We start from the raw sequence: 23,821 nt of genomic DNA, 5'->3' as shown, positions 1-23,821 counted from the left end.
GATATCTTTTATGCCACTCCACATATACTAGTCATTCAACTAATTATCACAATCATTGCTCTACCAAACTGGTCCGGCCTGTCCTTTGCATGTTCAAGACAGCTGCTCTCACATAATCAAAGCAGTAAAGTCCCTGCAGGCTAGTTTCATCTCCCCAGCATGAACTGCAAAATAGAGAACCTTTTTAGTCTTCCCTTACATTAGAGTTATTACTGTACAGTGTACGGTCTTACTTCCTCTGTGGGCACAGATCAAGGAACTGCATCTGCCTATTCCTGCATTGCATGTGACAATCTGCTTGACTAAACCAGCATCCAGCAATGAAATCTAATCTTAAGAAAACACCTGAAGAGCTATCACTTCCGCTGGTTGCCTCTTTACCCTTGCTCCATTCCTACTTAAATTGACTGTTGCAGCTTTTACTATCTGCCAGGGAAGGGGTAAAGTTAGGGCTGCAACTCCTGGTTTTCAGAGCCCCAAGGTAAACTGTTACATAGTCAGACAGGGTCATGCACCAATAGATACCCTTGAAGCTCTGAAAGTAATGGCTCCATTTTAGTCACTGTGTGCAGCACTAGAGGTTTTACAAAGATCATACAATCGACTTAGCTGAAACTTTATAGTGCAATTCCACTAACATAAGCTACGTGCGGAGTTTCGTATCTGTTTGTATACATGCTTCTATACACAACCATAAACTTCACAACTGATATTGCTATAACTATGCTCCAAAATTTGGACAGTCTGAAAACAGACTGAACTTTTGCAGGGTAGAGACCACACACCAACTACAACTGCTTGCATTATTTTTAGAGCTGGGAAAGAGTCTTATTGAAGCGGGGTGAGGGCACACAGTCCTTAACAGCATTCCCAAAGATTAAAATAGAATTCCAAACACCACTTGTAGTTGTCAACTGAAAAAAGGGCTGCTGATATGGAAAAGAAAAGGAAGAGAGAGATTATGACAAAGCAACAGTTTAGAGCTTCCGTACTAAAGCATCTTGCAAGTCTTATCATCCATACTTACTATACGCCTACCAGTTATAATATCAAGGCAGCTTGATATTCAAACCATACTTGCCAGATGAAGTAACTGGTACACACGATTTTACATGACAACACACAACAAGACACTTGCTCAAATGCATGCTGGGATTTAATACCAAAGAGCCCAGCTCTGAGCTCTGCCGAGTCTTTCACATGCAAGACAAAAGCAAATCAGAAAGTTCAGGTGAGAACTAAACCCACCAGTCAGTTGAGCCACATGTTAATGCAACTACGCAACCGTCTTGGTATAAATGTTCCCACACAGTGAGAGCAGGAGTAGTCAGTCCTGTGCAACTCAAAGCAGACACTCACATCTATTGCATCCCTTTCAAAGATCCGGAGCTGCAGGAACAGCTCAAGCTTGATCTTTCGCTCTTGAAAAAGCTCCTCCATCTGAGACTGGGCCTCATCCAGCTGCTGCAGGACTGTCTCTATGTGATTGATAGAGCTGTTATGGGGGGTCTTGTTACTAGAAATGGCAGAATCCCTATTCAAAGAAGGGAGAGAGGGGAAAGAGTATTAAAAAAAAAAAAGCAACACAATTTAGATTCTATACATGACCATGGAATACAAGAGTTTTTTTTTTTTTTTATATATAAAAGCATTAGTCCAAGTCACATTACACGAAGGCTAAATTTGTACATCTTTGTTAGCAGAATCTCTGTTAAGACAACATCCAAATTAAGTTTTAATAGTCGAAAGAATTTTAAGAAATGAGATTACTTTCATTTTTTGACCAGTGCAACATTTAAGGACCTTCTGTTTACAGGAGGAATAAAATTTAAAACCAGGGACAAATCCTTTTACTGTGAAAAGGAAGTGGCATATGATAACTGTTTACTCCACTGGAGCCTTCCTGGCAGTGAAAAAATCCGAATTAGAAATTTGGAGAGGAAACAGGAAAAAAAAAAAAAAAGAACACACACTCTGATCTTTTACTTTAATATAAAAACCACAAATTCAGATAGGATGGCATCAATTCCTGCAACAAACGTGACGTACCAGTGCAGAAAGTCCCTGAATTTATAAAGATTGTTATTGAATAAAACTGACTGCAAACCAGTGGTCTTTGCTGGATAAGAGTTACAGATCAGTGTGCAAAACTATTTCAAGTGTCATTTTAAAAATAAAAGGACCACTGCTCAGGATTCAAGCCCTGTGGAGCCCTACAAGTCTATGAAGACATACAATTGCTCCTATCACAAAGGTAGCTTATGTGAACAAGATCTCCTTCTGGTGAAGGTAGTGTTTATGAGCCGAGCTTCCTGTAAACAGAGACAATCGGTACTGAATGAAACATAAACGTAGTCCTAATATTTATAGAATTTATTTATAGGTCACATCTTTTAGTCGTCATCTCTACCCTCAGAATAGGAAGAGACTCGCAGAATATTAGAGATATGCCAGAAGGCCTGATGTTTTACAAACAGTAAAATCTCAAAAGACACAAGGTTATTTGGATTCAAAGATGTGTTACCTTAGTTGCTGTATGAGATCTTCGCCTTCTTTTATGACATTGACTGTAACCTGCAGAGTGGTCTGCTGCTGTTGACCAAAACGTTTAATCAGGTCTTGGACAGCCTCCACAGACTCAGCATAAACATCATCAAGCAGCTCTTTCTGCAACTCTTCAAGCCATGTCCACAGCTAAAGGAGGAAAAAAAAAAAAACAAGTACCAGGATCAGGCGGACACTATTCCAAATCAGCCTGCCTGGACAGGAAAAACAGACAGAGGGGAAAACAGGATTTGTTTCTCTTCATAGGAAAATCCCATCCTCATTTCAAGAAAAAGCATCCTTTGTTCAAACTAAGGTTTCTACTTGTTGGAAATACCAGGAAAGTTCCACCCGTGTTGCTAAGTCACCCTTTCTTTCCCATTTTCCTTCTACAGTCCTGAGTGTCTGCGAGGGAGCAGCAGCGCATTCGTAGCACTAATCCCATCTGCAGCGCGGCAAGAGAGGCACCGGCAGGGAAATGCTATGGTAACCCTCCCTGAGAGAAGGAAGGAAGGAAGGAAGGAAGGGAGATGTATTGTGGCCACCACCACATTTGCACTGCCAGGCTGACACATGCACACAGATAACATGACACTTTTCAGTGGCCTTCAAAAAGAGGGAAAGGGAGATTTCAGAAAACAAAATTTCGGTATCTCCTCATCTCTACAGAGAGAAATCAAATGTAAAAAACCCACTTACTTTCTAGTATGATCTCTACAGCTATGATGATGACCCTGTTCACTTCAATTTACCACTGTTACAGCAAAAATCATCACAAGTAGTTAAGCCAGTTAATTCCAATTTCTTCACTTTTTTTTCCCCCCTTAACATATGCATGCACCTCTGTACAGAACTAATCACGTGTTGTAGCATATGGAAAATTCCCTAGGTATATGCTGGCTAAGTATTATTAGTGTCACTTGAATCAGACTCTGGTCTCTTCCACAATTTTATGAGGGAAGCTGTTACACCCTAAGCTCTCTGTGGAAAATTTTAACCAGCGGACTATCAGGCATCTCCTGGGCAAACGATAAAACCTTTGCTCGAACAGAGAGAGCGTGCCTGCCTCCCGCGGTACCCCTGTGAGCGCCTGCCATGCAGCGCAACAGCTCTTCTCTCAGGAAGGGCTCACATCAGGTCCCTCCTCTCTCCTAGCATTGCTTCTCAAATTCTGTAAGTGATTCCAAGAGCAACGACTAATTTTTTATCCTGAAATGGCAACTCTGTTTTGACTGAAAGCATTAAGATCTTTTGACATTTTAATCTCTGCCTTTATACATTTTAGAAATACAAACAGGCTTAATTAATCTTGAACCTGATTAAAATGTTAACATAGTTAAAATACAGATAGTAAGCAAACCAGCTTAACTTCGAAGACAGTAAAAGCAATTTTTTCTTCATTTGTTTCTATAGAAATGTCTATTTCATGCTGTTGTCTGTATAACATTTTGCTCATAAAGACTTTCTAACTACCAATGCAGCTACATTAAAATAGAAAATTCAATGAAGGAGTCTAAGTTTTGAACAACCAGTTCTAGTAAAACTTTATTTTAAAACCAAATGTTTGTTCCCATATATTTTAGAGCCTTATATACATCTTACAGTAGGTTTTGAGAGTAGCAAGCTACAGGCTCAATTTTCACAAATCAGAAAAAATTAAGGGGATTTAACCAAACTGTGTTTTCTACCAAGTATGTTGCTAAAAAAAGAAAACAGAACTGCCTATTCACGTGCGCTACATTCTTCTGACTACACATATGCTTCAGAGGTGACGACTGTCACATATCTGAATGCAATTCCATATTCATACACATTACAGTCTCAAGTCACAGCAGTCTTTCTTAACAAAAGGAGCACGCATGAATAAAACTTACCACGTGTGCCAAAAGCAGTCGGCAGTGTTCATTCCAGCATAACCCAATGCAGCACCCGATTGTCATTTATTATTTTTCCAAATACATACTTCAGAGTACAAATTTCATTACAAGAAAATAGAAACTTCAGATCAAGTAGCTTGACAATACAAACTGAAAACTTTACTCAGGTTTCAGTGCCCAGAAGACATGTTTTCCTCCCCTCTCAACTTATGAAGCGTATGTCTGAACCAGAAAAATAGGATACTGTGTTAGAGATCTTCCAAGCAAGCTGGTTTGTACACAAAATTAGTGCAGCTTGCAATTCTGTAATTATATTAGTTAAAGAGAGAGTATAACACTTTGCTGTCGACTGCAGATCGAACAAATTCAGTACTAGCTGGAAGAGCTCTGCCTTGTGCTTACTGCACTATTTAAACTGGCTTAGAAGCAGCCTAATTTTCAGAGACATTTATCACAGACAAACTGGAATTAAAGCCATTTTGAGCCTCTTGGACTATATTAAGTTTGACCCTTGGCTCCCTTACAAGCACTGCAACTCAAGGAAGGTCTGAGAACAACTCCCAATTTTTCTCGCAGCTCTTCTGTGGCCGAGCCTCCCATCACACCCGTGTGACGGACATCTCGCCTCAGTGGTACTAACTCCTGAAGTGTGCTTCAGCCACTTCTGTACCGGGGTGCAGAGGACCCGGCAGGATCAATGAAGCTTGGCACTGCTGGGCCGCTGATGTACAGTCCATGTGAATATCTCCCTTCACGCTCACCCTGGGTACCAGAGACAGAGCCAAAAAAGAACAAGCAGGCTTTTCACTCCACAGAGCTGGTCCCCAGCACCACCTAAAGCAGAAGGATGTGGACACTGGCACAGCAGAGGGTCATGTGGACTGGCTCGGGATCTGGCTGCCAGAAATGGAGAACTAGCTCCTTGGGAGACAATCAGCATGACTGTAAACATGGTCTCTTGTCCCCCAAGACAGACCAAGGGGCTTGAAAGGATACTGCATTTGCTAGTTCATTAGCCGAGTCGCCCTCTGCATGGGCAGGAAAAGCATTTTGCGAATGTGCAGAGGAACAGCGATAGTAATTAATATGCATTACTCATCTAGCTGTGATTCATAGGCTAGTGAAAGTGGAACAGTTTAAGTCATTTCTGAAGCGACTAAACAGCTTTGTGACACTTCCACACTGATAGTTATTCTTTCTCATACATTATCAAGAAAACTTTTTATCCTTTCCCACTAAGTAAGTTTCTGACAAAGAGCTTCCCCTCAAAATAACCTCGAAGTGATGCAGCCTATACACAAGAGTTAGCATAACGGCACAACAGAGAAACAACTGTCAGGTTACCGGAGCTGGATGCGTGTTCTCGCAATCTGCTCAGGGGCACTTAGGCACAACTGGTGTAGCCAGCTGACTTGCACAAAGTTTCAAGCCCAGAATGAGCACTGCCTACACTGTAAATTACTTCGTTGACCTTGCTTCTTGATACAAAACTAAGGATGAAGGCAGTACCATGGAGCAAAGCCTTGCTTAGCAAAGCCAAAAGAAATCAAGAAGTTCACTGTGGGGAATCAGCAGAGATGAGTGTACACACACATGTTCATCAGAGCAGAAGTACAGATTTTTTTAGTTCATTTTTTGAGGTAACACATCACTTAACAAAACAGAGCTTAGCAACAAGAACCTAATGAAAATCTTGTCATTGAAAAGCTATTACCTTTCTTCCAGTGTGAATTTTTTGAGCAACTTCCAGTCATGTCTTTTTATTACTCTGTAAAGGACAGAGCACGAAGACCAAACATACCACTGAGTCCTATGACCTTAGGAAGAGCTTTACCCAGTGGCACTGAGAAATTTAACGTACAGCGGGGTGAGAGGACTGTGTAAGTAACTACACCCAGTCACTGAATGAGCCTTTTTGCCTTTTATCTGCTCTTCACATCTTAGCAGAATTGAAACTGGACAGGGAAATCAAATTCTGGATCCCTGACAGACAAATGTTTTACCCAACATATTTTTTCTTGATCTAAATATAGGCACAGCCTAAGAAACATCTGCTTGAATGAGCCTGCATCCTGTGCTACCTCTTTCCCAAGTTCTTGGGAGCATGCCATTAGTCACTGAGATAGCATTTGCTTAATTGTCTGCCACATCCTGGAAGTCTCAGTGTTTTCATCATGGGCCTTCATCCATTTAAGTCCCATCCCTGCAATCTCCTGAAAGACTGCAGCTAAATAAGCCTTCGATATTGATCTTAAGGTATTTTACTGGGCATAATCAGAGACCAATCGCTTGCTACCAAATATCTTCCCCAGTTCAGATTTTTTTTTTTTTTTAAAAGGTAACCATCTGTCAATCTGTTTCACAATTATTTCTGTTTTTCATGTTTATATCACCAGCTTTTTGGATCTGCAATTAGCCTTTTCAGGGAGTTAAGGCAGAGAAAGGCATGGAGCTTCCGTATTTAAAAACTGTTAATTCCTCCCCCCTCCCCCCCCACAGCACAGCATTACAGTATGTGTATTACCCCAGGCACCATTACTTAAGGAGCTGTTATTTGTACAAGGCCAAATGTTACAACAGTATTCCCCAACAAGTATGTCTGGGCAGAGTGGGTGGGCATACATGTGCATGTGTGCCTGTAAGCCTTGGCTTTCTGGACGTGCAGCAGACAAAAACCCGCACCTTATTAACACCAAAAAGTTGAGATGTTAAAGCCTCAGGAGTTTGTCCTCCAGCGTCTTTCAGTGACATTTAAGATACTAAATGCATATTTTTTTTTGAAAATTAGATCTAATTCCCTTAAAAAAGCTTCAAATACCTCTACCTGTTCTACAAGTATAGTTGAGCAAACTTCCTGTTCAGAACAAAGTCATCTTGGAAGCAATGCCAAGCTTCTTCCTGAAGCAACATCGACTACCAGCACTCTGTTAACACTTGTCCTACTTCTTACACAAACAAGAAGACATCTCTACACTGCGGCACAGTTTACACAGTTTAAAGGTGTATTTCTGCTTCTTGAACAAATGCTATTTCAAAAATGACTGGACTTTAAACCATAAATTTGACCCCTTTTTTTTCCAAGCAAGGCACTACCATCATTGAAAAAAACTTGAGAGAAAATCAGGGCTAGGTAACCTGACTACAGCTGTACCAAACCACCCAAACGCAACACAACACACTAAACTGCCACCCAGTGTGCTTCTCCTGTTTCAAGTTTCAAAACCACTCTCCTGAATACTGCCCCCAAGAACACCAGCATACCAAAACAATGACCCAACGCTGCATTTCATGAATTTTGCCAGGCTGGTCACAGTGAGTGCTACTGCGTTGTAATTACATGATAGGAATATCAGACACACACAAAACTCAGGGGAACAGAGCCGTAACAGTTATATGAGGGCATCCCAAAGTTGGCGTGGTGCTTGAAAAGGGCGCGCTCCAGGTCCCAGCTTTGGAGAGAAGGGCTTCACTACCACCGTCCAAATTTACACTGCAGAACTGCATACTTGGAAAAGTGGGCAACCATAGCACCTAGGCTGTCACCTCAGGGCTCACCCTGGAGGAAATCAGTAAAAGCCTCTGCAGGCGGACGTGCTTCTGCATACTGGGTAACATGCAGGAGGCCATATTTCCAGCATCAAGTCACAAGACAAAGCGAGACCATGTCGACAAGCTTCTTTGACTCAAAAGCCCGCAATCCATAGCTAGATGCAGATCAGTCAGCAGCGCTATGATCATGGCACGGCCTCCTCAGCCTTCCCATACGCTGGCACCTTCAGAATGATGCCACCTTTCTTCCAACAGCTTGCGCCTATTTTTTCATTAGTTTTCTTCAGGAACAGTGAGCTTTTGTACCTGCAATCTTAGCCAATTCCACTTTTTTCCTTTGTTTCAACCTCAATATATTCTGGTGTAAAGTTTAGTTTGAGTAAGGTGGAAAAAAAAGCATCTTCTAGTAACACCATTGAGCATATGTGTACGCAGAAAAAGTGCTCTGAGCTATTTTATAATTAACTTGTCAGAATACACAAGAAGGTTATATGCAAAAAGCCAACACGCTCTTAAGGGATCATTCTCTTCCACATACATTCAGCTCTGATCTATATTCCCACATTTTATTCCAGTTCAGAAAATATCCATTTGCTGTCTTTGGCACTACTACAAACACCTGGCTTGGCCATGATTTTGGCCTTCCCACTCATAGATGCTGAGGGAGCCATTTAATTGCATTTATATATATAGATGCCATTTAATTTCATATGTATGTGTATATATAACATATGTTTATATATATATATATATATATATATATATATATATATATACACACATACACACACACACACACACATATATATGGAAGAATTTGAATTCACATCAAAATTCTGTTCAACTCTACTTGGTGAAAGATTTCACTGCATAGACTACCATGGCTTTTGCTGCTACTTTTTGTGCACAAACTTCTATGATATCTATTTACTGGGGGAAGTTACTTTTTAGCTGCATAAGACTTCTAGCGCAAAATTGGATTTCACCTCCTCTCTTCTCATACTAATAAATGCCAAAGGCACAAAAGCCGTAAGGGATTCATTGTTTTGTGATGGTCAATAATTCTGGATGATCTATTTTTCCATCCTCAAGCTGGGAGCATGCCAGGACACAGTACTTCCAATACACAGAGATTTGGATGAGGATATTTATAGTCCCACATACTTTAAAGCATGCCAGCGGGCAAGCTTAACTTCCGCTACTTCACTTGCTGAAAAATTTGGCTTACTGACTGAAATGTCTCACTGTTTGCATAGGAGCTAAAAATCAATATTCACAATGTTACAAGCTTAAAACTAATATTAACATAGCAGCATGGAACCAAAATTTATATATATAGCAAACAACTGATTTGCTTGGATCTCCAATAAGCAAAATGAGTAATGGCCATACCATTACCTAACATCATACTTATGGCTTCCCTGTTCAGGCTTTCCTGAACACATTTTCTTTTCCCTGTGAGAAGTTTGGTCTACTGAGGTTGGTCCATCAGGAGCCCGAGAACTTCTGTGTTGCTTTCTGATGTTCCTAAGGAGCAGGATCTATCAGGGTGTACCTATAACCTGGGTACAGACCTTCTGGAAACATCAGAGACGGCCAGCACTTCCAGCACGCACTTTAGCAGGCTGCCAAATGCGCTACTCAGATGCTTTTTGCACAGGTACAATAAAAGTCTATTACTTCCAGGAAGTGTCACATGGATCAACTGCTTTTGGGGCAAGCAGGTTGCTTCTGAAAGTGGAAGCTGTGTTGGTGTATTAAGTGTGAGCAGCACAATGGTACTTTGCATGCACCACAGGGCTGGTACTTCCCAGCGAAGCTCAAAGTAGCAGATTCTAAGCAAAAAAGTCATAAGGCTACAGGGGAAAAGGAATATTGGAATGCTGTTATCCAGCAAAGGAACATTCATTCAACGGGAAGTGCCTCCAGGGAAAAAGAAAAATAAAACAAAACACCCCATTTCAAAAAAATCGGGACTGGATGGATATCAGAGCTAGACTTCAAGGCCCCCAAACAGCCAACAACTTAAACTACTAACTTTTTTGGCTTTGTTCCTTCCTCCAATATGTCACACACAGACATGGTTTTAGTTTTCATGCCCATTTTTTGGCCAGAAAAACAAAAAACCAAAAACTTTAAAGAAACAAAATTCACCCTGAACAGTTGAAGGGTGAAACATTTGATTTTTGATTTGTTTTGTTTTTTAAAGTAACTGAAACATGTCTCAGGAGTTCAATAACCAGTCCCTCCACCTACTGCTCTGAAGTCCTCTCCATCATCTAAACAGACACATTAATTTCTTAATGATATAGCAGAAGAGTTACATGCTTACAGGTATGCACTAATTCATGCAGCAAGTTCCCACATCCAGCAGGACATATGCAATTCTCCTGCCAACAAAGCATGGATGACTTTCAGGTTTAGGGCATTTTTATCTTCCATCTGGCTTTGTGATGCCATCTCAGTGTTCCACGCACGTATTTGATAAACAACACGCTCTTGAAAACAGAATACAATACAAAAAGCACAAGACAGCTCTGAGCTTGCTGTTTCTTTGCACTGTAACCAAAGGACTAGTCAACTGAATATGAACCACCTGCCTCACTCTCTCTCCTATATTTTTAAGTAGCATACAAATAAATAAATAAAAAGCTAGTCTTGCTTACATAAATAAGTACTCTTTTTAAATTTTCCTGCTTCATTAGGTATAGAGGTCAGCCACATGACAAAAAAAAAAAAAAGTAATTTCAACGTTTATACATCAGCCACAGTACCTTTCCCCAAAGTCCAGGCTGCAAAGAGGCTGTCATGGTAACAGCTGTGTGCACCTACAGGGTCACAATAACATCCATTTTCCAGAAGAAATAAATCAAGATACAGAATATCTTTTTTCAATAAAACATTATTATCTAGGGGAGGAGTGGCAACATTCCAGCACATCTGGATCAGCGTCCCAGAATTGCTCAGCAGTGACTCACAGACCAGTCTGCCTTTTCGCCTTTTTTTTTTTTTTTTTTTAAAGCCCCTTCCTTGTAACTCCTTTCACAGCCTCCATCTTTCATCACTACAATCAACTCTGTCCATTTAAATACCATTCCAGCTGCTCCTTTTGGTGCTAAGGAAAACAGATAATGAAGAAATCTATAGAAACAATGAACATATTTCAGCAGCTTGATTGCTCCTCTGCTTCACACCAGTATTGAAACAGCAGTAAGTGCTTGAGAAAAATTAAGCAAAAACATTGACCCATAAGAATAGCTTACGATAGTTTTTGGAATACAGGATTTATTTTTTACTTAAGCAAACAGAGTCCTGAGGGAGTAGCAGCAAGCATGTAACACAAAACTGATGGGGGAGCTATGTACTCATGTCTACAGCTAGAAAGTATTCAGTCTCAACCTCCTTCAAAGACCAACTGCCTTGTGAGTTTGTTTCAAGTATAAAGCAGAGGTTCACAAATACTAAGCCTCCCACCCTTATCCTGTACACGGTTTTGGTGAAGAAAGTGTTTTGAATACTATATTGCCCCACTCAACATAGACCATTTCTCTACACAGGGCGAATGGGGGAAAGACACCAACTCTGGCATTCCAAGACCCAAAAGCCTTTCATACTTCCCCTAATCTGAACAGTGCAAGAATTTCACCTGAGCTCTTAACAGAAAACTCAATAATCTACAGTTGTCAAGGTGTGTCACCAACAGTAGCCAATAAACCTTACCAAAATCTTTATTCTGGTTCTGGCCCATTCCACCGGCCTTCACGAGCCTCTAAATACATATGATCTGTGTTCTAAACCAGAGCAGAAAAGTGATTTAGCTGAAAATTAAGGCTTTGGCTGAATTCTTTTTTGCTTGGCATATCAGTTCCCCAATCCAGCTCACTGGGGAACCCTATTACACTTACTCCAACCTTCATAAAGTAAGGGATGGTGGAGAGAAATAGTTTTTTAAGCAGTTCTGCTGCTGCACGCTAACTTTGTGCGGCAAAGGTAGAAGCTGCTCATGAAAAACAAAAATCCCCCCACAAAAACCCACAAAACCACAAACGTGTACCAACTCTCCCCCCACTTGACCTGCAATAAATTGCACCAAGTCTTAATCCAAAAGTCATTACACAATATGGGTTCATTACTTCCTATAGCAGGGTCGTAACAATAAAAGCATCATTGGACAGATCTTGTTTTAAGGTTGAAAGTTGTGACCTTGACTTATCATCAGTTTTACCTCTTTAACATGGGTGTGAAAGGACACAGACATGTCCAGCAGGATCTTGCGTTGCTCTACACGCCTAACGAAATCCTGTATCCTGTCCTCAAGCTGATGGGCTGCTTGATAGATTTCTTCTGGGTCACACTCCCCAGTCTGAGCCAGCTGTTCGGCTGCTTCTAGAAGTTTATCTGCATTGGTATATGTGTTCTGTAGAGAAATAAGTCAGTTTCACAGGATTAAATGAACAAAAATTCACTCCGTCTTTTTTTAAAGCCAGTGTTCTGTTCTGTTGCCTACAATAGCAAATCTAACAGAAAATAAATAGAGCCATAATAAATTAGGTGATGTGATATTTCCATGTCAATAGAATAACAACAGTATGTACTAAACTTAATTCTCTGACAAAATCCCTCCATACCTGGCATTAAGAAGAGTATTTGCAGATTGCAGCTCTTGCCTTACTTTCTCTAAGGCAAAGCATTATGTTACTATCAGTTTCAACATGCAAAATAGTGAAAGAAAAGTGAACTAACGTCTTCTTGCAATATGCTTCTCTTTCATAGCACCACAAATTTATGTTACCTTTGCTTTTGGAAGGCAGTACAAATGAAAAATACTCGAAGATCTCCATATTCTGGCTTTCTTTAAAACTATCACCCCTTCCTCTTGCTATGCTATAGTAGTAATGAAAATCAAAGGACAAAAAGGCCCTTATTTTTCTTTTTTCTTTCTTTTTAAAGGGCTATGGAATACAGTCTTATTACAAATGTTACTAAATTTCTAGACCCTTTTTTCATTTCACTGTGAACAACTATGTCTTAGCTGCTTGTCTGTGTCTAATCGAATGTCTCCTCAGCCTAGAACTTGCCCTATTGATACCTTCTTGGAATTAGTACTTCATATTCACAACTAGAATAAAGATCAGTCCAATAACTTGTAAACAGGCCCATTTTGACACTGGATGAGCAACAACCATGGCCATAAGACTTTTCAAATTGTACTTTTAGGGGTGAGAAAGTCTTAGCTGCTGATAAAGACACTTAGCCTCAAATCCACACATTCAGCAGAAAGGTGTAAAGCAACCAAGCACAGGAGGAGAAATTTCCATCCATCCTGATGAAAATGAGGTATCCAAAATTCCCATGTCAACTGCATCAGTGTTTGTGAAATAGTAGAAATGAAACAAGAATCAGAAGTACACTATGGATAAGTGTCAGAGCAGAATATTGTCCCAATAAGTCACATGAGTAACAAAAGCACATGAGCAGTCACAGCAGAAAATAGCACACTGGATACCAAATTTCCCCCATTCTAAGACATTCATGTTCCAGAGAAAAGAGATTTTTTTTTTTAAACAATCCTTAAAGCTTAGAACTTGCAGCTTGCATCTTTAGGTTTTTCATTAATTTAGACTAGGACTGTTTCCAAGGATGTGCTATAGTTTGGGTGCTCTTTTTAGTTTCTAACCTTGGGTTTTCATACATTAGAATAGTTCTCAGAATGGACTCCTCACGAAAGCATAGAAGGACATTAACCTCTGGAGAGGACAAAGATTGAAGCCAAGTCTACCCTAAAGAAACTTTGCTTATATCACATCATGCATCTTGATAAGGCTGCAGCACAAGCTATCAAAAAAATTTTCTGTCAAGGTAATTTATGCCTTTCTCCTTTCCCTTCTGCCCTCATTGTCATCTCAACCTGAATTGCATCAGGTAAAAATGCTGTTTGCCAGGATAAATTAAGCCTATGCAAATAAATTTTTCTTTTTTCTTTGCCATAAATACAGTATCACACCTCTAATTAACATAATAATACCCACAAAGGTTAAATCCAAACCTGGCCTAAAACTCAACTAGGGGCCAGGAAATCAGAGTTCTCCTCCAGGTTCTCAAGGAAATTACAACACGCTCAGAACAGATCATTTCTCTGTCTTTGTGCTCCTCACATCTGTCAAGAGCTTCATAATAAAGGGTGGTGAGGGGTTTAAAAAAATAATTTGTTTGCATATACAAAATGACTCTGAACTGCTCAGTTGCAAGTGGCGTCTGATGGGAAGTGTCCTTATCACTTCTATTTCCAAGAGCATATTTTAATAAGCAAACCAGAAAATAGCTCCAAGTACCTGGTTTTGTACACTCAGTATCAAGCTTAAATGACTCAGTACAGCTTTCATGTATGGGGAGGGAAAGCAGGGAGTTCCCCTTCCATTTATTACAATTTATTTATGTAAGGAATTCAAACCATGCAGCTCCTTGATTTTAACTATGAGCATCTTGGCCCTTCTTTAACCTTCAGCTTTTTAATCGCAGTGAGAGGTGGAGAACTCCTCCCTAGTTTCACTGGGAAAGCCTGCAGAGATGAACACAACCCTACGCTTTTCACTGGGGAGCGCATGACTCAGTGCTGTGGATCATCAGTTTGGTACTTGCTGGCTCAGAGCAGAGCCTGATGTTGTTTTGAGATTCACAGTCACAGCTCTCATGCGTTCAAGAGGCAAGACTGAACGGCCTTCAGGCACTCCTCTAACAACAACTACTTCACCAACCCGAAGAGCCACACCCTGCTGCAGATGGCTGAAGGAGAAGTTTTCCACTTTAATAAAAACTTTATCTCACATATGAAGCATTGTTTATGAATTCCAGGAGACCTTCTGCATAATACACACCCAGGCACAGACTTGCCTTTCTATAAACTGATGGTGAACTACCTATACTTGGAAGTTAACACAGACTAGATGCTGCTTCAGAAAGGGCTGCAATTCCCAAATCTTAACAGCAGACACGCGACTTACCATTAAAATTTCTCTTCCAAGTAGAACTGAAATACAGCATAAAAACTTCTAAGTAGACCATGAATTACCCTTCAGAATAGAAATCACAGAAAATATAAGAGCACTCTACTAACTACTGCTGTTCCCAATCCTACGCTTACTTCAAAACAATGCCTGGAGGCAAACAAGAAGAGTTTGAAGGTTTTGAAAATGCTGAAACAAGGACAGTTGCATCGGTTAGAATACCGAGGGTCAGGCAGAAAGGGAAGGAGTTCACCCTTGAAGCTGCTTAGGCCTGTCTCCTAAATTGACAAACGAGCCGTATTGAATTTGTTCCATGAAGGAGTATTGGAACTGATGAAGCCTTCCTCAGAATTTCTCCACTATCGCACCCTCTCCAGATCCCAGAGGAAAAGAGTCACTCTGATAGGAACTTTAAGAAGTCCTCTAGTCCATTCCTCTCTGCCCCAAGGTACAACCAATTATACCTAAAAGTCAGTAACAAGAGTCCTTCTCCAAAATGTTGAAAAAGTAATGGAGTTACTCTCAGTAACAGAGAGCCCACCACTTTCCTAAGGAATGTATTCCATCTCTTTCCTGGTATTCCTATTGAAAAGCCTTTTCTATATATCTTTCAGAAAAAAAACCAAATAGCCTCCGTATTTTTAGAAAGCAAAGTCACCATCATGGAAAAGTCAAAAATTAAATTTAAGAGATTAGTGCACAAATGAGTACCACTGACAATAGAAAGAGAAACGAACAAGCTATGCAGTGAACACTGAAGTAGAGTTCAAAGGACATATCATAGCTAGAAAAAAATAAAGGGCAGCAAGAGAGATGAGAGGAGGTATGAACTGACTTTCAAACACACTGGAATTTGGTGAACTGTATGTGGGTGGGGTGGAAGAGAGAGACAGATAGAGGGAGATTTAACTGAGGTATACAAACCATTAGGGGTAGAGAGGAAATGAAGAAGATAGATTACTCATTAAATGTAGTGGATGCTATCAAGTTTAAGCATCAGGCAACATACTCAAAATGAAAAAGCAAAAGTACTTTTCATCTAAGGAGCAATTAAATTGCATTCAAAAAGTAGTTTTAATTAAGAGAAGAAAAGTCCTTCAGTGGCTATTAAACACATTGGTTCTGCTGCAACCTTCAGTTCCAGGTATTTAATAGGCTCAGACAACTGGGAAGGGGTAAGAGTAACTTTTTAAGGGTACAGTCCTTTTCTTTGTGCAACTGCTGATAAACACAAGCTACTGTAAGACAGAGACCTTTAGTCTGATACAATATTTAGTTTGACACGCTTCAGTACAGCCAAGCAAGAACTAGTTCAAGCACACAAGCTTTTATTCCAGCCTTGAAGAAGGAAGTAGAGCTGATGGGAAGGAAGCCATAGGGGTATTCAAACAAGGTTTAGTAGAATCTCTTTCTTGTATCTCTTGTACCAAACAGACTGTGTTTGCATCCCTATTCAGATGCAGTCTGCAGATAGAGAAAAGAACTTAGCTGAGGAAAAAGATCCCACTAATTAAATCTTGCCATATACCTTTCATATTTTTGAGCCATCTACTGGAGAAAAAACAGACATCAATCACAGCTGAAACAGGATAAGCTGAGTTAGAATTCCAGGAAAAAAAGCCTAGGGAAATAAAGCCACACTATTAATCCGCATCCACTGTTTCTAAGCTGAAAATCTGTGCCCTGCAAGTGAATCATTTAAGTCAAAAGAAGTTGGAATCTTGACACTGACTAAACAGTCTCATCGATACAGAGGAGGTCATGGCGGGGACAACCCTAAATTTCACATTAGTGATTGAAAGTCAAAGTTTCTCAAAGAGTATACTTGTACCATTTATGTCAATATGTTAGAGTTTTGGGAAGTTTCTTAGTCGGCCGCATTTTGACTATCTAGTGTTTCTGTTAAAAAGTATCAAATAGAGAGGCAAGTCTTCATTTTACGAGAATTTCAAACTAAATAACGCATGAACCTACAGTCCATTGACTCTGGAACATCTATTCCCTTCTATCCACAGCTTATTTTAACATCCCTTTGAATGGTGCTGACAAATTAGCATCTCATTCATGTGAAAAAAGGATGAGGGAAGAAACAGAAGAAAAAAAAGAATTATTTTAGCTCCCCTCAAAATGAAGGGTTAGCTTTGGATCAGTAACACTTCAACATTGCTATTGGCTTCCTGCATTTGATAAAGCATTGTCATGTCACTGACACTCCACCAGATGCTTCTTCCTCTCAACTTCTGATTAGAGCTTACTAAAACCCACTAATTGTACCTAGGGTTCTCTTAACCCCCCCCTCACCAAACTGGGCCAACTAGAAATGTAGGTAGAGAACAAATCAGATTAAAGATTTTCACACTTTAACAGGAACTGCAGACTGGTGTCTTGAACTTCAACATAATCTTCCTTATAATAACCACAACAAGAATGGATTTTGGGGCCTTCTCATGTACAGTTTCAGAGCAAGTAAAAGAAACAACTCGGAGGCTGTGCCTCCCTTGGCAGTCACCACAAATTGAGAAGTTAGAGATAGGAAGAAGGAAAAAAAGCAAAGAGAGAGAGAGAGAGAGAGAGACACACACACACACACACACACACACACACACACACACACACACTTATTAGATCATGTCCATTCTGCTGTCAGTGGAGGATGGTTCCCTGTAATGTATTTAGGTTCTTTGAACAGTCTAGTTTTCAGTATCTCCAGAAATAAAAGTTCAAATGGTTCCCCGAGGAGATCATTTTAAACTCTAGTAGTGTTCAGTTTTAGCTAAGTATTTGCTTTATACTTTCTAGTTTAATTATAATGTAAATTAACAAGATGCTTTAAAAAAACAAACAAACAAACAAACAAAAAAAAACAGTTCATACCCCACTAGTATTTCTACATGCTTTATTCCCTTTGATTACCCAAGCACTTTTTCTTCTTTCCTCAAATAACATGGTATTAAGTATGAGATCATTCAGGTTTTCTTAAGCATCTTACACAAAGAGATTCTTGCTCGTCTGACCCAGAAAAATAAGTATGTCCACATGGAAGAAGTTACAGATTTTGCTAAAAATAAAATATTAGGCATGTGTATGGAAAATCCAGCATGTATAAAACTAACATAAAACTAACAAAGCTTATTATCTTGGAAAATTTCATAGCAAATTCATATTGAGGAATCTGTCTGATGCTATTTCAATTCCTCAACCACTTGAGTGCTCTAAAGCCATAGTTTAAAAAAAAAAAAAAACAAAAAAACAAACAAAAAAAAAACACCAAACAAGAAAACCCACATTATTAAGAGCTTAATCATCCACTAAATAGGCAATCCAGAAACACACTTTTGATGCATCCACCATACTGTGTGTCACTGCTAAACTCCTGCTTGTCACTTCTTTAGACTTTTACACTCATGCACCTTCTGTTCTGACTGCAGGACCACACTATCAATCCTACCTTAACGAGATTTTCCTGATGAACAGTGACCTTAGAGATGCTTACTCTCTGTTGTGGGATGACTGATCATTAAGACTGAATAATCAACGCATGTTGCTAATGGAGCAGATTCAAACCTCCAGCTTCTCATAGGTTTTATCTCACATCCCCCTTTTTCAAGGTTGCTGCCCAAACCAACTTTGCCTTGTTATGCTCACTGCATTCCTCAATACCTCTATTTCTTTCAGCTTGACAGGTTTTTTTTTATTACTATTATTTAAGTGCTATGGAAAAGTGGGATTTGATGTTCTGTCATCAGTCCTACTCGACACAAACACTGGACAAAAATTCTTCCTATGGAAAAAATGGTGATATCACTGATGCAAAACAGGAGGGCATACACACTGAACTGCATTTAAAGAAAAAAGAAAATCCCAAAGCTAGGTTGGCCAGTTTGCCTGCCCACTCGGCTTCTTTGAGGCCGTTCCTTTTTCCCTCCCAATCAGACCATCTGCTGTGGGGATAGGGGAAGTCAAGATCCCCAAACTTGTAGCCAGGAAGCAGGGCTTTCAATTCATCTCCATTCTCCCTTTCATGCTGGTAAAAAGTTTAAATCCTTGAAGCCCAAAGGGTTAAGTTACTTTAAAAGAGCAGCTTTTATTCTTCTTCAATTCAACACTTGAAAGTATCCTTTCAAAAATTAAAAAATAAAAATAATAATAAATATAATAATAATTGCTTTGTTGGGCATCAAGGCTCCCACTCTCTATGAGACCCTGGAAGTTGGTCTTTTCCTTACTGAAACAGAAATGCAAAGGAGAAGTTAAATAAAAGCCTGTGATAGAAATAAAACAGGCCATTCCTGGAACTGAATTTTCTGTAGTGGAGCTCCCTTTGCCCAACTCTTTGGTTCCACAGCAGGCAGTTTTGATATAGTTCAATGACAAATCTGTAGTTTTTCATGTGAATGCTTTTACCTGTGCAACTTCTTCAAAGTCTTCATGGCGTTTCTGCAAAGCTCTAGCCCTATGCAGGGACTTTCCCACTCCAGTATGTTTGCTAAGAAAAGCTTCTCCATGGTTTTCAATCCAATCCAACACCTACAGTACAGAAGTGAGACACAGAAACAAACTCTGAATGGATGTACCAAATGTTGCAATAAAGAGACAACTATTCAAGAAACTAAGGAGCTGTAAAAAGACTGCATATGAACTGTACCAATTGATATCCAAAGGCAGTATTGCCATTAAAAGATATTAATTACATCTTATTATTAACAGTTATATTAAATTTTAACAAGGCAATAACTACCTCAAAGTAGCTAGATTACATGATTCAAGATGATCGGTTTATTCTGAGGCCTAGCAAGGACACCCTAATTTCTACACATTCATCAATCTGACAGCAATCTGATCCAAGCGGCTGGACCCCTTGTGAGGATGTCTCTGTAATCCATTTATGCCTTCAGCTGATGGCTTTCTGTAATACAACACTAATGGAGTTTGCACATTCCCAAACAATGCTGGTGAATAAAACAGTGACATTTTATTGTATAAGAGGAAAACTCTTTTCCTACTGTACAGTAAGAAGTCAAGAGATTTGTTAGTTTTTTTTTCCAGCTAACACAATATAATTGAGTTGAAATAGTTAAAAGATGAATGGCAATGTTTGCATTCTCCAAAGAAATATCTCCCCAAAACATCAGAGAGAGGTAATCTCATATCCTCAGTTTTAGAGCTAGAAAAGTGAGGAACTAAAGACATTAAGGGACATTAAAGCTTCTACCACAATGACTGTGCTGACAGCTTTATAAATAGTAAAAGTTGTACATGTAATTAGTTCCTGCCAGTTAACACAAAGGATTATTGCACACATCAACTTTCTGATGAGGGAACAAGCAAAAACATTTGGTGTCTCTCCAAACTAATACATCTTAGCCATATTTTAATGCCCTCGTTAGGAAATATGCATATGGCATTTAATCCTTTGCAAGATACTCCGAGTTTCAAGAAAGCTTTCCAGAATTAAAGACATCTCCATATGGATAATTTTTCTAACACAGCTTAACCATCTTTATACCTTATTTATTTAGAGAAGTATAATTCTTTACTTAACACTTACCTCCAGCATTCTTTTTTCTTTAAAAATCTGAGTCTTCTGTTTCATTTTGAAGTATACCTGCCAGAAACCTGTACCTTATCTCTCCTTATCTACTAGTGTCCTTTACTCTGATACATAAAGTTGGGTGTTTTTTTTAATTTTTCCCCATACTGAAGACATTTGGCATTTAGTGTAACTGAAAACATTAATTTTTTCACTTCCATGCAACCAGACTTAGAAGCCCTTCCTGCAGCATCCTACTTATGGTTATATTTGATACATGCATAATCCCACATACTACTCTCATATGGAAGACATCTATGCTTTCTTTAGTACAGAAAGTGAAAGCATCTGGTGTGATTTCTCATTTATCTCGACTGTTAGAATTTTTTTGGTTTGCACTCTTCTGTACAACATCTTCAAACACAATAAACATTCCCATAATGCCACATAATACCGCCATCTCAAGTCATCAGTACTTCACTAACTCTCCATGGCATGTATTTCAATTTATGCATTATTCATTTTTCCTGGAAAGTATATCCAAAAGATTTTTTTATGTCAGTTTACATTTTCCTTGCTTCCTGCAAAGGAAAGAGTTGATCAGTGAAGGTACAGCGAGGTTAGTATGCACTAGCCAGATGAGCCCTCAGTTACCTATAAAGTTTAAAATTAGCAATGCTTTTGACTAGTTTCAGCAGACCACTCTGCTTTTCCTGCTATAAGAAGAGCTAGAGACACACATTTGGATGAGAGAGTTAGACTGGACTCTGGCTACTCCTGCCAGTTCACAGGTAACAAATGAAATCACCAGCGCAATCCATGCTAGAAAGCATGGGGTGAAAAGCAGTAAGAAGCCCATGAGAAAAAATTCCTGCTCCAAACGGTGATCAGTAACTTCAAGAGAAGAAACTACCATAGAAATCCAGCACGCAGACCATGACTTAAAGCAGTCAACTACAGCAGCATTGATGCCTCTGAGTGAATCCAGTACAAGCACAAATCTTCCCGCTCAGCCTTCTCACCTCAATTCTGGGCACAACGGAGGCAGCACTTCTTACTGGGGACTTTCACAGCACGCAAAAGCAGAACCAGAGTTAAAGCTTGCTTTTGTGTATTAGTGAGAACTTTTGCATACCCCCTTTGGCTAAAGGGCAACCCTGTTAGCTGGCTCCAATAATAGCCCTTTAGCAACCTGAAATGATGCATTCTTCCTCCTCCTGGAAGGGGTAGGAGTTACCATCAGCATCAAACCCACTACAGACCTGTCTACTAATATGAAAGCGCATGGCGTTTACTCTACTAGTACAGTAATAAATAGGAATTTAACACTTCTCAGTGAAAGTGTGTATAACATTATCCTCCATTGCAGCAAGTTGCTTTGGTAAAATGTAATTAACCATTTACTGCAGTCTCAGCAGAACCATCCTCATGCCCAATTTAGGAACTAAGAAAATGCTTATTTTTAAAACACTAATAACTGAACAAATGGTAGAAGTAATTACTATGCAAAGATGGCTTTATCATGACAAAATCATTGTTCATGGCAACGTTTTGTACATACTATTTGGAGAAATAAGCAATGAACAGCTGATCTTTTGCAGATACAATACACTTACTTTCACCAATTTTCTCCACATTACTTCCCAGTCCTCTCCCCCACTGCCTTTTTAGCTACACTGCATACTCCCACTTGTCTGATTGCCACCACTTAGAGCCATTTTCAAGACAAATTTGGGGGGGGGGAGGGTAATATTTGAATTTCTAACATCCAAATAGTTAAAAAATGGAAATATTCTTTTCCCAAAAGAACTATCTAATGCTGGAAAAGTTTCTTCAAGCCACAGTAGAATAATACAGTAAAATCAGTAGTATTTTGAGGCAGAGCAAGTAGTAAGTATTCTTGGTCTGCCTTATATCAGTCAAGACTAAAACAAATGACTTTTAACAAAGATGCGGTATGAGTCTTTGAGGGAGGCTGACCAAGCAAGCAGCAGCTACCCAAAGTCAGTGGGGACATGATATATATCATGTGTTTTAAATCAACTACAAGTATGTAGTATCTGATTTGCAAGCCATCAGCACTGTTTCTCAGGCTCAAGAGCTTTCACCATATGAATGTGGGCAGTATCATTCTACCAGAAATGTTACCTTTACTTTCAATTTTGACCTTTTGTGGCCTAGCAGCACAAAAGCCCATGTTGCTATTACATGTCTGCTTTATTATTCTATATCAAAAACCTCAAAGCCAGCTCCTTTCTATCTTAGCTGAAAGACTGATGTGTATTGTCCACCCTGGCAAACTTGCCAATTCTTATGCATAAATTTACACCTTTATTAGCATGTTTAGCACTAGAAGGATTTTTTCAACAATTGAATGCAACAGCCAATTTATGATCTGACTTTTTTCAATACCCTCTTTTTTGGCATTAATATACAGACCAACATGGAGCTAGATCTTTCGGCATGTTTGTGTTATCCAAGGTGACATCTCAGAATTCTGTTCAGCTTAAGACTGTCTTAGGTTTACACATTTCATTATTTCAGATTTGATGTAGTGTACATCTTACCTAGTATTTTTAAATATTTCATATGCTACTTTCCTTACTATCTGCTCCATGAAATTTGCAGATGATTCTTGATATACATAGTTAGTCAGCATCGTAATGGTTTTGGTAATTTGGAGAGCACCACTACAAACTTGTTGCCAATACTGAACATACAAAACAGGGGAAAAAACAATTTTCTAAGGTGGAGGTTACACAAAATGAGGTACCAGCCCAACACAGCCAAATCCCTCCTGCAACTCAGCTCAGTCACTTAACCCATCCATGAACTGATTTATTTCACTAACCCAGCAGAAAATTAACCCAGGAGAGCTAAGAGGAGGAAAGCACAGACTCATGCTGAATGACAGTTATGAATTCAGTTACAGAGCATTTGGTTGCTTGCCACTCTGTGCTATTTAACTATAAACAGTGGAAGAGAACTGCACTTAGTTTATTTTGACATGAAAAAATACATTTAATTTTACTGATGATGATAAAGATTTTCACATTAATTCCTAAATCTGGCTAGACAATCTTAATTGAATTTGTTGAGGTTTGAACAAGAACTAGCAAACTTGAAAGAATGTGCAATTGCAGATGAAAATATTTTAGAAAGTTTCTTTGGAGCTCTTCATAAACCATGCCAGAAGTGTCTTGGATATAAATTTAATCAAGTACCTCAAAAGCAAATAATTTCACACACTGAATGGTGTCAAGGATTATTCAATTAAAGAGCTAGTTTCTTATATAAATTAAGATGATCTGATAACC

At 39.3% G+C, this 23,821-nt stretch overlaps 1 protein-coding gene across 2 annotated transcripts in view; it reads right to left on the bottom strand.

Moving 5' to 3' along the window:
- TRIO (trio Rho guanine nucleotide exchange factor) overlaps nt 1-23,821 on the bottom strand; it is a 255,971-nt gene that overhangs the window by 125,314 nt on the left and 106,836 nt on the right. For both annotated transcript variants that reach the window (XM_064506864.1, XM_064506862.1), the window contains exons 10-13: nt 19,379-19,501; nt 12,196-12,387; nt 2,525-2,694; nt 1,360-1,534 (exon numbers count right to left, since the gene is read on the bottom strand). In XM_064506864.1, coding sequence (XP_064362934.1) covers nt 1,360-1,534; nt 2,525-2,694; nt 12,196-12,387; nt 19,379-19,501 — 660 coding nt within the window. The remainder of the gene's footprint in view (nt 1-1,359; nt 1,535-2,524; nt 2,695-12,195; nt 12,388-19,378; nt 19,502-23,821) is intronic.

The sequence above is a fragment of the Dromaius novaehollandiae genome, chromosome 2 (assembly GCF_036370855.1).
Source record: "Dromaius novaehollandiae isolate bDroNov1 chromosome 2, bDroNov1.hap1, whole genome shotgun sequence".
Classification (NCBI taxonomy): domain Eukaryota; kingdom Metazoa; phylum Chordata; class Aves; order Casuariiformes; family Dromaiidae; genus Dromaius; species Dromaius novaehollandiae.
This window is presented reverse-complemented; position numbering and strand designations above follow the sequence as displayed.